The sequence below is a fragment of the Lycorma delicatula genome, chromosome 2 (assembly GCF_047948215.1).
Source record: "Lycorma delicatula isolate Av1 chromosome 2, ASM4794821v1, whole genome shotgun sequence".
Classification (NCBI taxonomy): Eukaryota; Metazoa; Arthropoda; class Insecta; order Hemiptera; family Fulgoridae; genus Lycorma; species Lycorma delicatula.
In genome coordinates, this window is record NC_134456.1 from 58127969 (window position 1) to 58147907 (window position 19939).

General features: G+C 29.8%; 1 protein-coding gene across 7 annotated transcripts in view; it reads left to right on the forward strand.

Annotated features, from left to right (window-relative positions):
• The window catches only part of LOC142318828 (spondin-1-like), a 173864-nt gene that overhangs the window by 94370 nt on the left and 59555 nt on the right, over nucleotides 1-19939 (forward strand). For all 7 annotated transcript variants that reach the window (XM_075355352.1, XM_075355350.1, XM_075355356.1 and 4 more), the window contains exons 3-4: nucleotides 10758-10929; nucleotides 18509-18607. In XM_075355352.1, coding sequence (XP_075211467.1) covers nucleotides 10758-10929; nucleotides 18509-18607 — 271 coding nt within the window. The remainder of the gene's footprint in view (nucleotides 1-10757; nucleotides 10930-18508; nucleotides 18608-19939) is intronic.

Below are 19939 nucleotides of genomic sequence, written 5' to 3' on the forward strand. Positions count from 1 at the left end.
AAACCAATACAAAAAATCTAATACAGGTCCAAGCATAACGTTATTTCCTTCAAAATTTTATAAAAGAACGAAAAAAATCTTTTACGAAGTTCGCTGATGTATCTCACTAACAAATCTACTTCTGCCACTTTATATTAAAGACTAAACATTTCAAAGGATTTTGCAAACCAGATTTTAAAACTAATTTATGAGGTTTATTCCTTATACAAATATATTTTTAAAGTAGTTTGTACGAGTAAAAAGAGTGATAAAAACAACTATTTAGAAAACATACGTTTTATTAATGCTCTTATATATATATCCTCACTGAAAAGAGATAGTCGAAAACACATAAGGAAAAGTAGATAAATTATATATTAGATAAATCTAAATACTCAAATAGAATTTAAAAAATACGCAAGTCATAAATACATTTCATCGAGAAATAATCAATTTATTCTGAACCGTTGAGGATCACAGCTGTAACATTACAATTTACCTTATTTAATTTTCAGAGCATCTCTCCATAAGTCAGAATTCATCAGTACTTTTGTGAATAAACAGATTTCGTTTTGGAAAATGGAGCCCTGTAGGAAAGGTATCAGATTAGTATAACCACTAATTAATAGATATCTTATATTTCCCTCATTCTTAAATTTAAATGCTTAATTTAAGATAACCATTCTCATAAGAGAAACTTCTCTCAATTAATCTTCGTTATCGCAATATTGATAATCTCCTTTGGATTGCTTCAGTCTTATTATTTGGCATCTCTCTTCGATATTTCCAAGCGATAAGTATTAATCCAGTAAGAAGCCTGACAATAACCAGTAACATTATATAATTTAAAAAATGATATTTACCGTGAGGAATCCTCTGGTGACTAAAATAAATCATCCTAAAATCCTTCTGGCCTTAGAAATAATCTTATCAGCAATGTTAGCACGTAATATATAATTTAAAGATTGAATCGCACACTCAAATCTTGGTCACTAATCTCACATCGGATTTTAACATCCGCAATTCTATAAGTATAATTTATAAGCTAGGGTCCTCTAGAGTAAATCTTTATTGGAAAAACCGCCAAAAAGTAATTATTTACATTAATAACCGGTTATTATAATTGTTATTAGAATAATTTTGTATTTGTTATTACTCTAATTTTGAGAATGAGCTTTTCACTAACATAATCTAAAAAAAGAATGTTTAGAAACGCTGGTTTGTCCTTATTTATTCGAAATATTATGACGTGACTAACAGTATTATGAAAGCGTTAAATACATTTTAAAAAATTTCCATACTTTCAGTTATTAATAAAAATTATTTTATTAGTAGCTCTGCTCATAGATATTCCAAACACTCAAATATACATGTAACACTAATAATATTGCAAATACTCATATTGGAGCACTAGTAATTTACACATATAATTTTTTTCTATAATTAATTCACTACAAAGGCTCGAAGCTTTTACCCTAGGAATATGAAATTGAAATTTTCTAGCGTGTGAAATACACTCTGACCGGGATTCGAACCCGTTATCTCCGAATTAAAGACCAAGACACTACCACTCCTCTAGATCGGTAGTAATTAATTATAGTACTTATTAATTATTTTTTATTAACTTAACGTCAAAACATTTTCAGTTCATTTGTAGTCATTATGTTACTAGACTGCTATTCTTGCCTGTAGTTCGGGCTAAAATTATTTTTTGGAGATTTTGCTTTTTTGTCAGAAAGACACATACTTAAGATGTAATGTAAAAAGTTCATTAGATTTTAATTTGATATGTTAATTTAGTTCCTCTATGTTTGTGTAGTGATGTATTTGTATATTTTATTATTTTCAAATGTCTCTAGACGTGACCGCTTATTGTGTACATGTAGCACAACTAGTTAGATGATTGAATCGTTAGTGTTACTGTATGTATGATCTGTTTCTAAAGTGGTTAGGAAATGCTAACCCTCTGTTTACTATGAAATGCTTTCATGTATTAGTTGCACCTTTGTGTGAAGCTGTGTTCTGTTTGTCCAATGTAACCGTTTGTACGGTTGGAGAAGCTTAGTTTGTAAAGTCCTGGGGCATTGGGCATTTTGTTTGTCTGGTAAGCGTCTTTTATTTGTGATGGTTTATTTTGAATTATTTTATTCGATGTTCTGAAAGTTTTTAATTAATATTAGTCAGCTTTTTAGTATCTTTTTTATTAAATTTCTAAAGTAATTTTTATAGATTATTGTATTTATTACTTTCCCGGCGAATTTAGCTAGAATAGTTATACTAAAGGGGAAACTACGGTAATCACGTCAAAAATCGTGTTTTTTTTTCAAATCTTTAATTTTTAGAATCAAAATAATTTATCTAAACAAAAAAAAACAAATTACTGTGTTTTTTTATTTTATTTTTTAAGACAACAAATTATTATTCAAAATATTATGACGTGACTAACAGTGTTATGAAAATGTTAAATGCATTTTTAAAAAGTCCATACTTTCAGTTATTAGTAAAAATGATTTTATTAGTAGCTCAGCCCATAGGTACTCCAAATACTCATATATACACATAATACTAATAATATTGCAAATACTCATATTGGAGCACAAGTAATTTATACATATAATTTTTTTTTCAATTACTTCACCACAAAAGCTCGAAATTAAATCTATAATATAGATTGTTTTAATTTTAATTAAAACAATTTATATTCCTTGCCTAAATTTAGGTATAAATTTAAATACGTGTGTCGCACTGCCTTTTGTCTTAGGGTTGACCCAACCGATTTTCTTTAAATTTGGCTCAAATGTTTCTATATATACATATATGGGGCGTTGATCATATTATTATTTTTTTCAAAATTCATTAAGTTGGGTAGCATATCGAAAATCTATATTATATTCCTGGCCCAAATTTATGTATGTACATAGTGTCGCACTGCTTTGGCTTTATATATCAGGTTTGATCCAATCGATTTTATTTAAATTTGGCTCAAGTACGTAAATGTAGAAAACGTTTATTGAAAATTTTCTTTTTCTTATTTTTGCCTTTCTTGAAGGGGGTGTTAGATTTATAGAAAACTTTACCTAAGAAAATTTATTAAACTTAACCTATACACGAATATTTTTCTTAAAATTTATTCCCAACTCTAATTTTTTTTTTGGCTTTCTTTATTTTTGTCATTAAATATTTTTTTTGGATTTTTCTTCATTATTTAAAGGGCTATTAAAATTAAACAATCTATATTATTATATTCCTGGTTCAAAATGAAAACCAATTTTTTTCGTTACTTTCTATAGTTATATAACTTTATTTTTTAATTATTTTTAAACAATACTCTTTTAAATTAATTTTTTTTTTTTTTAATTAAAGTCAGGGCCTTAACGTTTGAAATGAATGAAAAAGCTTTGCAAGGTATTGTATAACTTTGCCATCTAAATAAACTATTTATAAACACTGGCAAAGTTTTTATACATATGACATAAATAAACTCATTTATATCAGTTTAATGAGTTATGAGTTTTTAAACTCATTTTATATGAGTTTAATATGGCCATTTAATAACACACACACACCACACCACACCACACACACACACACACACACACACACATATATATACACACACACACACACACACACACACACACACACACACACACACACACACACACACACACACATATATATATATATATTTTTTTTTTTTTATAAAATTAACTTTTAAACAATATTTACGTACGTCTTTGTTTTTATTCATATTTACTTTAAGTAAAGTGAATTAATGCTCATATTTGCTTGTAATTGTATTTTATATGCTAAATTAAGTAATGTCTCTGATGGATGTGTTGAGTAGTCTAAGAATCACAATATATTATTTTTATACATTTTGAAATAAGAGTATTTTACGGTTGCATTTGTGATGGTAAGGTTAAGAAAATTGATTTGTAGTTAACGAGCTGTGAAGTTAAATTTATAATGCAAATTTTTCTTTAAAATCTAAATTTTTTCAATGTTGTCTCTGTTACTACGAAAAATAGATTAACTTCAAATAAAATTTAAGAATATATTATGTATACTCTCTCTACTCTAATAACTTATCAATCCTTATCGTTCACTTTTATGCTGAAATTCCTGATGCTGTTCAGTATTTGAAGCACAGCGGTCAAAGTGTACCAAGAATGTACGTGAGATTACAGCTCCGATTAAGTAACTATGCCTTTAAGAGTATTTGAATTTGGTTGTGAATACATATCGTTCGTTTACTGCTTGTACCTTAGAAATTTAGCGTTGCATGTTTTAAATTTACGGTAAACTATTCAAATTTTGGGAATTAAGTACATGATTATCCGGTAATAAATAATAGTATTATTTTGCATCCTACTTTTGAACTCATAAATTTTTATAGAAGTCAAAGACTTCTAAATAGATTACTGGATATTGTCAATGTTTCGATAAAATACAAAAATATTTTTTTAAGGAAAATAGGTGGTTTAAAAATAATTATCAATTAAATTATGCAACTAATAAATTTTCTACTATTATTACTATTATATCTGGCTATGAAAAAGTGATAAGCGAGAAAGGAATTTTGTTTTAATTTAATATACTCGTAAAAATAAACACAGTTAATCTAATCGAATTGATTTACGAGGAATAAAGTTATAAAGATTTCTGGCATAGACGTCCCACTGACCTACCCATCGCATCAATTGAAACAAACTTGGAATCGAACCAAAATAAACAACGCACTCACTGTTTTTCACTTCTCTTCCTACAATTTCAAATACCCATTCTCCCTGAACCCCACTACGATAAACATTCCCGGTGCAAGGAATTCTGTTTACATGGAACTTACGTTAGATGACCGGCCGGCCGGCTTCCTGTCCTCTTCTAAACACCTCAACCCTACATTTATTTATGAAACACGTGTACAACTTGAATTTACTTTTGCCAACTTCAATTTCCGTTTAATTAATATATTGTTTTTATAAAATGTATTGCATAATCGACACTCGCATTTTAAAAATTAGCTTATTCATTTTACAAGATTTCCATCATTCAATTTAATTTTGTTATGTTACAATAAAAAGGTTGAATTAAAACTAAGGCAATCAGTCAAATCAATCATTTATTTTTAAAAAAGGAAGAAAAACCATCAATGTTTTCCTGATTCTGATGAACAGGTACTTTTAAAAAAAATGTAATTTTCATTAAGCCTGCAAAAGCTACTAGATTGCTTAAAAATGCGCTATTCGTGTAATGAAATATCAATCAGTTATTTAATTAATTAAATGAATAGTGGGCAATGTAATTTGCAACAAACGTAGATTTATTTTACTATTAGCCTTTTACAGAATCAATTTACTAATTGAAAACCAATGACATAAATAATTTTATTAGCAGTCGTCTAAATTAACGATAATAGACTCTATAATAATCCGGACGTGATGATATTAATAAATACATCATTTTACTATAAGTAATAAAATTATAATTTCTTTACATTATTCGCACTGCAGTAAACAATCTTTTCATTCTATTAACTGTGTATAAGCAGTTGGTAGGAAAGGGGTGGGGTTTATGTTACAACCAAGCAATGAAAAATAAGTTTTATTACGTTCAACCATAGTAAAATATGAACAACTTAAAATATAATTTTCGTGAATCTCCCTTTTTTTCCAGTAAACGGCTTAAGAACAAACAAAACAAAAGGACTAAACAAAAATTCAGACCAATATTTTTGTTCTTCTTTTATGAAATTAGGTTAACGATTTCCCAATTACAAAACGACAAATTAACGAGGTCGCGCCGACCTCCGTGGCGCGAGTGGTAGCGTCTCAGACTTTCATCCTGAGGTCCCGGGTTCAAATCCCAGTCAGGCATGGCATTTTCTCATACGCTACAAAAATTTCATTCATTTCATCCTCTGCAGCAATACCTAACGGTAATCCCGGAGGTTAAACAAAAAAAAAAAAAAAATCAACAACTGAAATGCCTATTTATTGTCTGTAAATATTTTCAGATTAATTAACCTGATTCTCGCACAAATTATATTTTAAAAATTAAAAGTTTATGACTAATTAATCTGTGAACAGGCTGTTATCTAGACCGCACTAAAAATTTAAATGTTACAAAGATTATTTTAATAACTTGTTACGAAAATAATGAAATGAAAATTTATTATTAAATATTCATTAACATAATCCTAAAATTAACTAACTAATTTTCTTACTACATTTAAATTATACAACCTCGGAAAGCATAAAATCTACAGCTTCTTAAAACACTAAAAGTAAAGAAGTTATATACACACACACACACATTTATATAATAAATCTTAATTTTTAAAAAATGGGCGGACAATGTTTTTTGAAAGTTTCAGTAGATTAGATGTTTGTAAGTTAAATTTAAGCTTTTAGAGGGATTGCTTAAAACAAGAGTTGCTTGTATGATGTCGTTTAATTACGTTGTTTCGTAAATTCTGTCTATTTGTAATCAATATTTTTTATCTTTTTTTTTTTAAATTATTTCTTCTTCTTTTATTAATTTTAATCTAAATACGTAATTAAATAGACACCTTTTTGTATTTATCTTTTTCCACAGTGTCAACTGACAATGATTGTTTGACAATCAAAACAGTTACCTAATTTTAGACCTTAAGCAAGATTTTTGAGCGTAATTTTGTTTTTGCAATTTATGCATCGATATTTGTATTTAATTTATTGTAGGCCATTTTTAGATAGAAGAGGAGTTAATTGATGGTTGTTGGCCTCCTCAAGCTGCTTAAATGAATAAAACGTAGACGATCTAAAGATATTTTTCAGTTTTTTTATATACTCGTATCATTGGTTAGAACTGGACATTAGCGTCATGACACATAGTCTGATTTAATGATGATATTTAAAATATTTTCATGCTAAATTCGAAAAAAAAATAGTTGGAAAATTTAAGATATAAGAATTTATATAGACTAATGGCCTGGAATTCCAAAGAAATCATGCTTTTCTTCATCAGAAGAGAAGAAAGATCATCCAGCCGCCGCCTGCTCGTACAGTCGGCAGGATCGGGCTCTCACCGACTAAAAACCTAGTACGACATGCCCCGATATCCGTCGTTCGGCATAACTCAAGGGCATGTCGTATTACTTGCGGGACTCTATTGAACGGTTCAGAGAATCCTGGGCGCATTAACAGTACCGGCAACCCCTGAGGAACCCCAACTACCTCCCCTTCCAGGTGTCTCATCCCCGCCCCTCCCGAAAGCCATTAACGCTAACGACCCTCTTCTGCCATCTTAATCAGAAGAATTTCTCTGCTCATGACTGATATCGCCTTCCAGCAGGTTTCACTCTCTAATAGTTTGCTTATCAGGTTGACAGCACGAAGTTCTCCGGTGATGTTAATGAATCGTTGTCTCTTCTCAGCCCACCTGGCGCACTCAAAGAAGTTGTGACTAACTGTGTCATCCAAACCATAGTTGTCACATTGTGCATCTTCTCTTCTTTTCGCTAGGTAAGCACTGAAACTTCCATGACCCGTTAGGAGCTACATAAGCCAGAAGTTATCCTCCCCATACCCCTGGCAGATCCACCTTCTCATACTCGGGATGAAAACATGTTTCCAATGATGAGTAGCATATCTCAACTCTCTTGCAATATTTTCATTAATAATAGCCAGTCCTGGTGCTTTGTTTTGCCCTTTCACCTCTCCACAGACTCTCTTACCTGGAGGCCCAAAGATCCAAAGCTGGAGTCTCGGGAATCACGAAAACCACCTCGCTCGAAACGGTCATGAAAGTGGAACTTTTTTTTTTTTAAAGAAAATAACAGAAAATTTAAGTTTCACAAAAAAAAAAATAAAACCGACTTAAGCGCGTTAAAAATTAAAATCGTATAGTGGTTTTTAATTTTTACTGTGATTTTGTGATTGACTTTCATTTTTTAAGATATTATTATTATTTTTTATTTATTTTTATTTTTTTGTATTTCTTGGGGATCGACTACTAAGGTCATTAGCCGTTGCCAATTCCTAAAATAAAACCACAACCGAAAGAAAATACACTAGTGACATGTAAAAGCTCCCAGTCAGCACAAAACAGATGGAAAAAATAAATAACTAAATAAATTTTACCACCGGACATAGAAATATTCGGAGGGGATGCCGTTCAAAATTAAATTAAAATACTGTAAAAGAGACTCGCTGCAGAAAGAAAAGATAGCAGGGCTCTGACAGCGCATTCATCGTTTCGCAAAACGATGTTTATTCCCCCCACTATTTTAAATTGACGACGCAAACCTCCATACAAGACGCAATCTTCCAGTGAGTGTTTGATCGTTAGCGGTTCCTGACACTCCTCACAAACCGGTTGACTGTCGCGAGTTAACATATAGCTAGATGTTAGGTTCGTATGTCCTATTCGTAGCCTTTTAAGTCTTATTTATTCAATTACTTCCTCTCTTTCAGGAGTAAATAAATTATGTGTACCTTTGTAAAAGGCATTTCTCAAAAAATTATCTTTTCACAAAACTATAATGACGCCTAATAGAAACTGGCTTAAATACTAATATATTTATTTTTAATTAAGCGTTCTAATAATGTTATTAATTATTAATAAAAATTGCACAAGTGTAATAGTATTTTTTTATCTAACTCTGAAATATAAAAACTACCGATAAAAAATAATACATATAATTTTAATTCTACATAAATACACACTTAGTAAGATACTAGGCAGTACCTTACTGTAGGCCTGAGCGTAGGAGAGATTACGTTAAATCCATCTCTGATTACATTAAATCTTATCTCGTTTTTGGAACTCACAGTATACTGTTTATGTAAAAAAAATAAGCGCATCGATAAAGTTAAAAGTCAAGTACTGAGAAAGAAAAATTCTGTAACGGTAACTTGACTTTTAGCATTAGCCTGTAATAATTTACTAAACGTAACAAATGTTGAACTTAGTAAATGTATGGCAGTGATGTAAGATATTTGTTGGCTTCCTGAAAAATAAATGGTTTAGGCCTATTGGATTACTGTAGTAAAAGAAGCTGTACACTTTGTCATTTTTTTATTAAAACATTCGTGTGTAGTTAGTTAAAAATGGTCATTTCCTTTTGATTTAACATTCTTAACTCTTATAAGACTAAAAAGCAAATAAAAGAGCAAAAGATGTAAATTTGATCGTTACAAAAAGAATCAAATTTAAAAATAATGATACTAAGTATAAACCTTCTGTAAGATGTACCGCGTAATGGTTTCTACGAGAAACAATTCGCGTGAAATTTTCAAAGCTAAATTTTATTACTTAACAACTTTTCAGATGAATAAATAACATTCCTGCCACAATCAATAAATTCAGAACTATCAAATTCGTTCCAACTAACAGCACGTTTCTAACAACGCGTTCTGAAGCACGTTTTTGACAGATGACATAAGAGTAAAATTTCCTCTCTGTCTAACCAAATGCTTTGTCCGTCTTTATAACATTTCATTTTACCCATCCATCATTGAAGACAGAAAATAACAGGTATGTGTGTGAAAGGGTACATGGCAACACACACACACAAAACCATTATTTTATATAGGTCACATATATGTATGATCTAAAAAATCAATTTCTTTTTTATTGTTTACACATCGTAAATTCATTGTGTAAAATAATTATGACATTAAAAAGATCTTCTTAATATTTATTCAGCATTCCATATTATTATTAAATTCAAGTGAACAAGATATAAAATTCTGTACAACTAATCTGAACTTTAAATTAGAATCACGCAATATTATATATCATATTAAAGACCTGTACGTGTTAAAAGAAAGGATAGATCATCTTTTACTATGGTTCTTGGAAAGGACAAATCATCAGTAGTGATAAAATCACTTCATTATTTTTTTTAGCTTTTAACATCATAACTGTATAAAAAAGAGAAATTAATCTTACCGAAATGCGTAGTTTTATGACTCTTGACTGGTAAGCGTCACACTGCTTCGCTGCAAACGAATAATTTTTAACCGATTTTAAAAATGAAGAAGTTTTAGTTGCTTCTATAATTTATTTTCTGGTTTCTTCCAGATTACATAAGCAGAAAACGTTTCAGACAAAACTATGTAAAACATTTTAGGCTTATTTTGATACAGTCATTCTTATATTTAAAGGATTTTCAAGAACTTTAAGAAAATTATTAAATTTAAGAAAAATCGAGGTAAATATTTTACATTTCTTTATTTCAGAGAAACTGAAGCTTAAGCTTCAGTTAAGCTAGTTACTTAACATCACTACTCCCCGCTCCTTTGACTAATTTTTATCAAAGAGCCTTTTCATCTTTTGAGCTTCTTGTAAACGGTCTTTTTCCATTCAAGGCGACCTTTTTTTAAAGGCCTACAAGAATTTTAGATTAACAACAAACTTAAAGATTTCTAGAAATATGGTTAAAAATGAAATTTATTTTTAAAAACGGACCAAAAATTGAAAAATAACGCTATTCGGATTTTTTTTAAATTTTGACTTTTGAAAGATGCAAAAATTAATCTTGGTAAATATTTTTTTTATTTATTTGGAGCCGACTTCAATAAGCTGAAATTAAAGAATTAAACAGTATTATATTTTACATTTTAGCGCATTTCCGAAGTCTGTTTTATTTTTTAATTTCGTTGAAAGTCAAAATTAATTTAAACATAAAATTCATTGTCATTCTTTACTAATTTTTAGTACATTAAGAATAATTAAATTTCATTAAAATGTTAAAGTAATCTTTGTTAAATCTATTTTTTGTTATGTTTCAGTTAGTCTTAAAGGAATACGTGACCCATTAAGTTCGCACATTCCAAAATTTATTGGTTTCACTTTAGTGGTTGAAACACTTGCTCCTCCTTGGATGTCTCCAAGAGAAGTTGAGGCTCGTCCCGTCGGAACTTTGCAGCTATATGGAGATGCTTTAACTAAATTTAGTGATAAGTGAGTGAGTTTTTTATTCAATTATCTTCAAAAATCAAAATTTTAGTTTCCCGCCTGTTGCTATGGTAATCGGTCCAATTTGGGCATATGCGGTTTTCCCCCGATCTTTACGTTTTGACACATAAGGAACCCAGAAAACAAAAAAAACGGTTGGAAATTTTTCAGCTCTTCGTACGTACGTGTGTATGTTCGGAGTGTTGGCCTCTTAATTACCTTATATGCCCAGAACTACTCGAAAAAACTTTGGCCAGATTATATGGGGCATTGTGTCATTAAATTATCAACTTAAATGGTCAAGGGGGTGAGGCTACCCTCACCCCCTTGGGTAGAGTAAGGTCACCCTCAGTATCTCGAGATTTCGCCTAATTAAGCTCTTTTTTCTTAGGCATATTTGTTAGCAATTAAAAAATATTTTCCAAAAAAAATTGCAAAATCGCACCCCCACCCAAAAAATTCTCTAATAAACTAGTGATTTAGTGGGTACATTGTGTCATTAGTACCCCCCCTCTCACCACAAGGAGCGCTAGTGTAGTACTGACGTACAGCTGCTGTAGTCGTCTCTCTTTTTTTCTGTTTAGCCTGCGGCACCAGCTGTGTTGTAACGTCATAGGTGAGCGGTAGAATTAAATAACGAATAATATTTAAAGTATAAAAAAGTATTTAAATTGGCCGCTAGTACGGCCTCAACCGCGCAAATGAAATACAGTATGCGCTCGCGCTTTAGTTCTAATTATTGAATTAAATAAACAAAAAAATATTATATTTAAATGAAATGGTATACATTTTAAATTAAGTTGCGTGTGTAAGCCGTACATCAGAAAACAGCCGCATGGCGGGAAAGTCATACAACTGTGTTGTCGGCTATTGCTTTTGGTTTTTCATTTACAAATAAAGTTCATAATTTCAATTACAGTTGACAACTGAACTTGATCATTCTTAAGCAAATTATTCCTAAGCCAGTGCCATTAATTTAAATGATAAGGTGAAACCATAATAAATATATTGAAATGCCATTAAAATAACTTCTTACTGGATTTTACAACTTACAGTTAGATTTCTAAAGATAAAATTGCGGCTGAAATAACAGCTCCAATAACTTATTTCTTTTTAAATATTCTAAATAATATATTTTTTCCAGGAAAGTTTTTAATTTTATTCCAACTCAAACCAAAAAAATAAATTGTGGGTACAGTTACTACTGAATAAACTGATAACATTACCATAAATAATATGCTGTAAGGTGTAGAAAATCTCTTTTCTATATCTACATAATAATATAAAGAATGAATATATTTTTTAACATTAATAATCTTTAACCACTGTATTAGGAGTAAATTTCACCCATTACGATGTGCTAACTGGAGATAAATGGGATCTGCAAATAAACCTTTGTGTATTACCAATCATGAAAAGATCTAAACAACCAATTTCATCAAAAAATATAGTTTGATCTTTCAGAGAAAAGTGAAATCTACCCATCATGAAATACACACACACACACACACACCCAACCCAACAACCCCCCCCCCCCCGCCACACACACACACACACACATATATATATATATATATATATATATATATATATATATATATACGGTAAAGAAGATAAAAGGGGTGAAATACAAATCTGGAGTAGGTTAAATTAATTGCATCAAACTCAAACAAACTGCTAAATTTATAACTCTCCAGGCCTTCCCACCTCTAAAGTTTCTTATTATTTTCTCCTTCCTTTGAAAGAAACTTTATTCCATATTGAAGACTTACAAAGCCTCCCTATTCTTCTGTCAGCATTACTCTTCCATTAGTCATTGCTTAATTCTTGAATAAAAGTAGTAATAATAAGAGAGTTTTCATTACATTCCTCTTATCTTCACTGTAATTAGTAATTTATTACTGTTTGGCTATATCTTTTATTTAAAATAAACTATTTGTATGATTTATAAAAAGTATCTCCTTCATGAATATTGTTACACCCGCTTTTGCATAATAGTGGCAACTAAAAATTTTTCAAAAATTTTTAACACCATACATTATCTATACATAGTAATTGAGTAATAGGTGAAAGATGTTTTGGCTAATATATCTGATTAAGAGAATTCTTACAAATAATAACAATCTCTGAAAAATAACTAATAGTTAACCTAGAAGAGATATATTTAAATTTGTTAGGACCACTTCAAAAGTGTATAAATTAAACTGATGAAGAATAAGCCAAAAAAAGAAGTAATAAACATGAAATTAAAAAGTTTTAATAAATTACAAAGGTCTGCTGAATTTTACATATTTATTTAGCGTATGGCACCAAGACACAACGACAATTGCAGTCAAATATTGCAAACAAACATCTAAAAAATTACTATAGGCTACTGATTCTGGAGTTGCCATTAGGAAATATTCAGGAGTCCCTTCATAAGCTCTCCTAGGGTAAACTTCTGTGATGTGTTTAACAGTTTGATTTTCACCACACCCACAAAGTGGCATCTGTGATTTACCCCATTTATACAGGAAATAAGTGCACCTACCATGCTGAGTTCGTATTCTGTTTAGCGTTGACCATGTCTTACGTAACAAGTCAAAACCCAGCGGCTTTTGAGTAGTACATGGGATTTGGTTATTCTGTTTTGTGGTCCATTCTTGATGCCAGGCATCAGTTACGTTAAATTCTTCCTCTGTGGCAGAAATTTGGCTAGCTTTGGTAGAGAACTTGGCTGTTTTGGGACCACCCTGGGAAATATATGGGGGTTTCGCAGAGAATATATGCACTTCTTAGCGGTACTTGTTACTGCTCCAATAAATTTTCTGTCGTTTTTGCTGATTGGTGGTACAGAGGCGGGGTAGCTGCTGCTACTAGGGCGGGGTACAGAGGTCACGAGTGAAATTTGGCTACCTACCTCTATAATAAGTGGGCAGTGGTGCTAGCTGTGGGGAAAGTCGCAGAGAACTTTTCGGGTGACTGGCCAGCTTTTGCTGTAAGTTGAGGTGAAACATAAATCCAGGTTATATTCCCACCTCCAAGCCACTGATCTAAAAGTAACTTGGTCTTTAGCATCAAAGACAAGACTAAGATTCTCATTCTCAGTCCATCTCACCAGAGCCTCGCCGTTCGCATCACAATCCTTATATTTCCATTGCTCATGGTGGTTTTTAAAATCACCCAAGTAGACCGCAGGGTGAGGTTGTATTTTGATTACTGACGTTGGCCACGAGACAGCTGGTGATTTATAGATATTGCAAACTGGTATACTTCTGATTTTAACTACAACATTATGAATTTCATTGCCCATGATGGTGGAGATGAGAGTGGTGTTTTCTATATCATGTCTAACGTAAGCAGCAATGCCATACGCATCATGGTATGTGGCACCAAGCAATTCATATCCAGGTATTTTGCCCATTTTCCGCAATTTTTCCTCAGTGTTACAATGTGTTTCCTGGATTTCGACCATATCAATATTGTCGGACTTCAGTAGTTTCGATAAGTACTGGCTCTTAGAGTAACTTATGCTTTCCATATTTATGTGGCAAATTCAGACCGAAGGTCCAAGATTTCTTGTTAGCAAATCCTGAAAAGAACTGTTGGATATATCTTGTGACATGGCCTGCAGTTGGTAATACTGTAGGCTTGTGTCTACGTGGTCAGGAGAACCTATCTTCTTGGTTTGTTTGACCGCCAGTATCTACTAGCTCATTTAGCATTACCCAATTCTAGTTATTGTCTACTGTAGCCAATTTTACATAAAATTGGCTATAGTTGACAAAAACTAGAATTAGAATAAAATTAATGAAAACTGACATGTGCAGAGATTAATTATTTTTAACACTAATTTAGCATGTAATTAATTTTATTACAACTTATTTTTTTGTGTCAAAAATACCAGCATCAGATGCAATTTTTCAAATTAGAAAGCAGTAGTAGAAATTTAACTTCAACTTCTACAGATATTTCCCATTGTAATCAAATGAAACATGTATAATAATATTATTTCATCTTCACTGCTTTTTTATAAAAATCATAGAGTTTGTTATAGTTAGTGCATGTAGTTTAATTTTTTCTATACTTATCACCTGCATTTGTGCAGCTACATCAATAACAAACACTACAAGCATAATAAATATGTAAAGTAATTATTTATTTATTAGTAATAATATATATATATATTTATTTTTATTTATTTGTGAAAAATATATAACTCATCAGCTTTTAGAATTAAGGTATTTATGGTTATGATATTAAGGTTAGAAAGAATATTTTTAAAAATATAAGAGTTTTGTGTTGAAATGAAATTATGTTTGATTATAATAATTTTCCATGAAAGTAATTTTGCCATTTGAGTATTTTAACTTCATAAAATAAATCATTATTATAATTAACTAATTTTCAGTACTTTTTTCTTTTTTTAATTTTATTTTTTATAGTTGCATCACAATTAAAGTCAGCGACTTTTCAATGTAATATAACTGAACTTATAAATGTATAGCCTTGAATAAATTCAGGCTGATCATTGCTGAGACATGTGGTTAATTGAAACCCAACCACCAAAGAACACCCGGTATCCATGATCTAGTATTCAAATCCAAATAAAAGCAACTACCTTTATTAGGATTTGATCCTAAAACTTTCTGCTTTGAAGTCGAAGAACTTCTGACTTTGAAATCATCTGATTTACAACAAGTTTACCATAGACCAACCCTGTGGTTCTCAGTAAATTTCTAATTGAACATATACTATTTTTATTACAGCTTGTTTGAATTCTCTATAAACAAAGAATTATATTAAACAATTTTTTATACCTAAAAACATTAATAATATTAACAGAATAATTTATATAAACATTAAGATGATTATTGGTTTTCCTACATTCTGCTTATTTGGACTTCTCTTTACAAACATTGCAGCTAAATTGAAATCAAGTTAGTAGTTCCTTAATTTGTTAAAAAGATAAACTTACAGTAGATATAAAAAATAACAGAAAATACTTAAGGATAAACAACAACAACATAACAAATCTATAAACTAACATTCCAATAACACAACCTACTTATCACTCTCAATGATAAACTCAAACACAACAAAGTATCACAAGAGCACATCTCGGAAATAATAAACATTCTTAATATTATTACAAAACAAAATTATTTTTATATCCCAAAACAAATATTATATACAATCTGACTGCCTTCCTATGGTTTTCTCTACCTCCACCATCAACAGAAATCTTTCTGCAGCACATAGAACAAACACAAAATAACATGCTGATAACACCATCTTATTATGCAAAGGGAACAAGAGTTCCCTTACAAGTTTCACAAGACTTTGTAAATAAATATTAACAAACAAAAACAAAACACATGATAAGGTTAAACTTTACAGCTGAATATGAACACACTAACCAAATAATTTTCTGGACTGCACCTTTACTAAAAGCAACCAACAAAACTACACTTTCAAAATACACAAAATCATAACAGACACTCTCATCCATAATACCTCAAACCATTCCAGCTCATACAAACTATCTGGTTTAAGAAGTATAGTCCACCATGGATTATTCAATACGCCAATCTCAGAACTAAAGACGCATAGAAGAGCTAAGCACTATAAAATTCCCAGCAGTGCAAATGATATAAAATGCATTCATTGACATATTCCTATACAAAATAAATAAAAATAAAACAAAAGACATCTCATTAACGTACTTAGTCAGAGAAATCTTTAACGACATGGTCTTCAAATCAATACAAACAAAACAAAAAGAAAAACATCATTACAAAAGAATGTTACAATTACCATGAAAGAAATACTTAACTACTCCAGCTCCACAATGCTTTATGTTAGTCAAATTGTATGCAGCTTTGAACAAAGGTACAATGAATTTTTAAAAGCTTTCCTCAACAAAGTAGTCAACTTTACCCGCTCTTAGAAGCAAATCATATACTTGTCAACATTGACAAACAGTCTTGATATTCTTCAAATAAATAAAAAGATTATATCTTAATAAATTGAAACATTATGAAATATACTAATGCACACAACAATGTACCGAATGAACAGACTATAAAATGAACAAATGTACAAAACATACTAAATGAACAGACTCAAAACACACTTTTTTTACCAAAGTTAATATATGTGTCTGCCTAACTCAAAAACCCACCAGCAATAATACAAATTGATGGTTGGCCTAAAATGAGAACAGCAAGATCAGTCAGTAAAGATGGTTGCAAGGGCAAATGGAAGCAACTTGAAGTACATTATTAAAAATATCTTTAAAAATTAGTTCTCTCTTGTTTTCTAATAAAGTTTATTACATTCTGGTTTTTTCTTTTGTATTTTATAATTTGTAAGTATAAATGTCTAAATCTATTTCAGTCTCTCTAATAAATTACTTTATATTAATTTAAAAGATTTAATTTTTAATATTAGATAAATTTGCATTACTCAGGAGTATTTATGTATTTATGATTACCATCAGCTCAGATTTAAGAAGATATAGTTGTTATTTAAGTTACATATGTTTTATTTTCTTAATTATTATTAATTATTTTATTTTTACCAGATATTTTTGACATTTTTTATTTACATATTTTCATCAGATATTTTATGATGCTATATTTATATTTTACTTTTTTATGTAGGCATTACATTTAAAAGTTAATTTCTTTTTGATTGTAGTTTTATTACTAAACACTTTATATTAACAATTAATGATGTTCTCATATATTAAAGAGGGACCTTTGGGTCCTAACTTAAATAAGAAATAAATTTTTTAAAAATTCACTTTTCTTTCTCTCTTTCTTTCTTTCACTCACAATGGAAGAGAGTGCCTTTGAGTTTTGCATAGACTTCTAAAATAAGTCAAACATCCTTTATAAAGACCATATTTATCTATTTAACTATATGTGTTGGAATAGTGCAGAAGTTATCTATCACCTACCTTCCCATGCAGAAGATTGACAGTTCAAACCAATTTGAAAAAATAATAATTTTTTTAAATTACTGGTTCCTTAATATTTTCTCTCAACTACCATCCTGTTTGCTTGTTCAAAATACCCAGACTTAATGTGTCTAAGATATAACAAGCTGTACCGATATGGCATGAACAACATTTTCAGCTTCCAATGAGTCTTAGTTCAACAAAGCTACAGAAGATAACTACTAGCAGCTCATCTGTTACTCACCAACATACTTAACTAAAATATAACAATAAAATAATAAGACAGTACTGACAAGACAATAGCATTAAAATATGGTCCAGATACATTGACCCTAACTGCAATCCTAAACTGTAATAAGGTGTAGAGATTTAACCCTTACATTATTCCCTCAACATATCTGTAACAAGAAAATAAAGCAAATAGGAAACAAACCACTTACTCATAATAACAGCTATTTACAATATTAAACATTTATTTACTTTTATTATAAACAGACTATTATTTCAACTTAAATGAAAATTATTTCAAAATAACAAAAAAATAAGAGTGAAAGAAAACATCTAAAAAAATTCTCAAAGATTAAACTTCCTTAAGTTTATTAAAGTGAATTACCTTCTTTATTTTTTTTTTTATATTTACAGCTGTCCCAACATGGTAACACATACATCAGTTTTACCAAAAGCTGAAGTTACTGTTTTATGGATTGCACCACCACCTGGCAGTGGCTGCGTTACAATCAGGTAAAGTTTATTTAACTGTTATGTTTTACTTAAATATAATATTATAATAAAAAATGAAAGTCATACAGAAATTTTTAGAAAATACCATGTTATTTTGAAGTATTATCTAATAAATATGCAAACTCAAAAATTGAAGAATTAAATTCATTAGATGTAAAAAATTGCTGCCAGAGAAAAAATCATTACTGAGTAAAATTTGAATAAAGAATTCATCATAAAGTAAAGAAAATTAAATTCATGACTACATGAACAACCCAAGCTTCAAATGAAATGAGCTTATTCTTTGTTATTGCTACTGAACATATAAAATTTAAAAAAAATTAAAAATATTTGGTTCTCTTTTCACTTAAAATAAATATAGTATTAGAGAAAAATTATGACAGCTGCAACATGTGTTCAGTAACTTACCTTTATAAAACTTCACAAATTCTTATACGAAGATTCTTCTAATAAGAATTCTCACTGTAATACATATTGCCAATAATTGAGCGAATAAACATTAAGTCAATCCATAACTGACTTAATACTTTGATCAATAGCTTATTACTTTCAGTATTCAAGTGCTGAGCAGTTTTTATTAAAATTAAACAAGATATATTAAATAGCTTTTAACAAAACATAACTTTTTTTTCTAATGTTTGACAATATTTTGTCATGAAGATCAACAAATAAAGATTAAAAACACAAAAATTTATAAAACTATTTTTAAAATTAATTTCATATTTCAATTAATTTCAAAGTTTTAACAGACTTATTATTGGAAAGCCATTTAAATACAACGGTTAATTTTTATAAGAAAAGGCAAAGAACCATTAATATATATTTTATTACACATAGCATTAGTACATAAATTTTGAAGTTTTATTAAAAATGACTTAATACGTTTGATAGAAAAACTATCTGGCAGTAATTTAACAGATTTAAAAATAAACATATACTTCTTTTTTTTTTTGAGTTATCATTCACTTTTTTTGTTTGATTCTATTCTTCATCCTTTCTGTCCTTTACAAATCTTTTAACCTCAAGCATTTACTAAATTCTATATTCACACTATACGACTTATAAATTCCAATTTTTGTCATCCTCTACAATTTTTACCTTCTACATGTTACTTTATCACCAGATTAATTAAACCTGTTAGTTTTAACAGATAAACTAACCTACTTCATCTCTTTAGAAGATTCTGCTACAAATTTCTCTTCACTCCTATTTATCTTAAGACCTCTTCATTTTGAATTTCATCAATCCACATAATTTTGAAAATCCTCAACAAACATTATATTTCAAAGACTTGTATCCCTTTATTTCTGTTTTTCCTACTATCTGAATTCG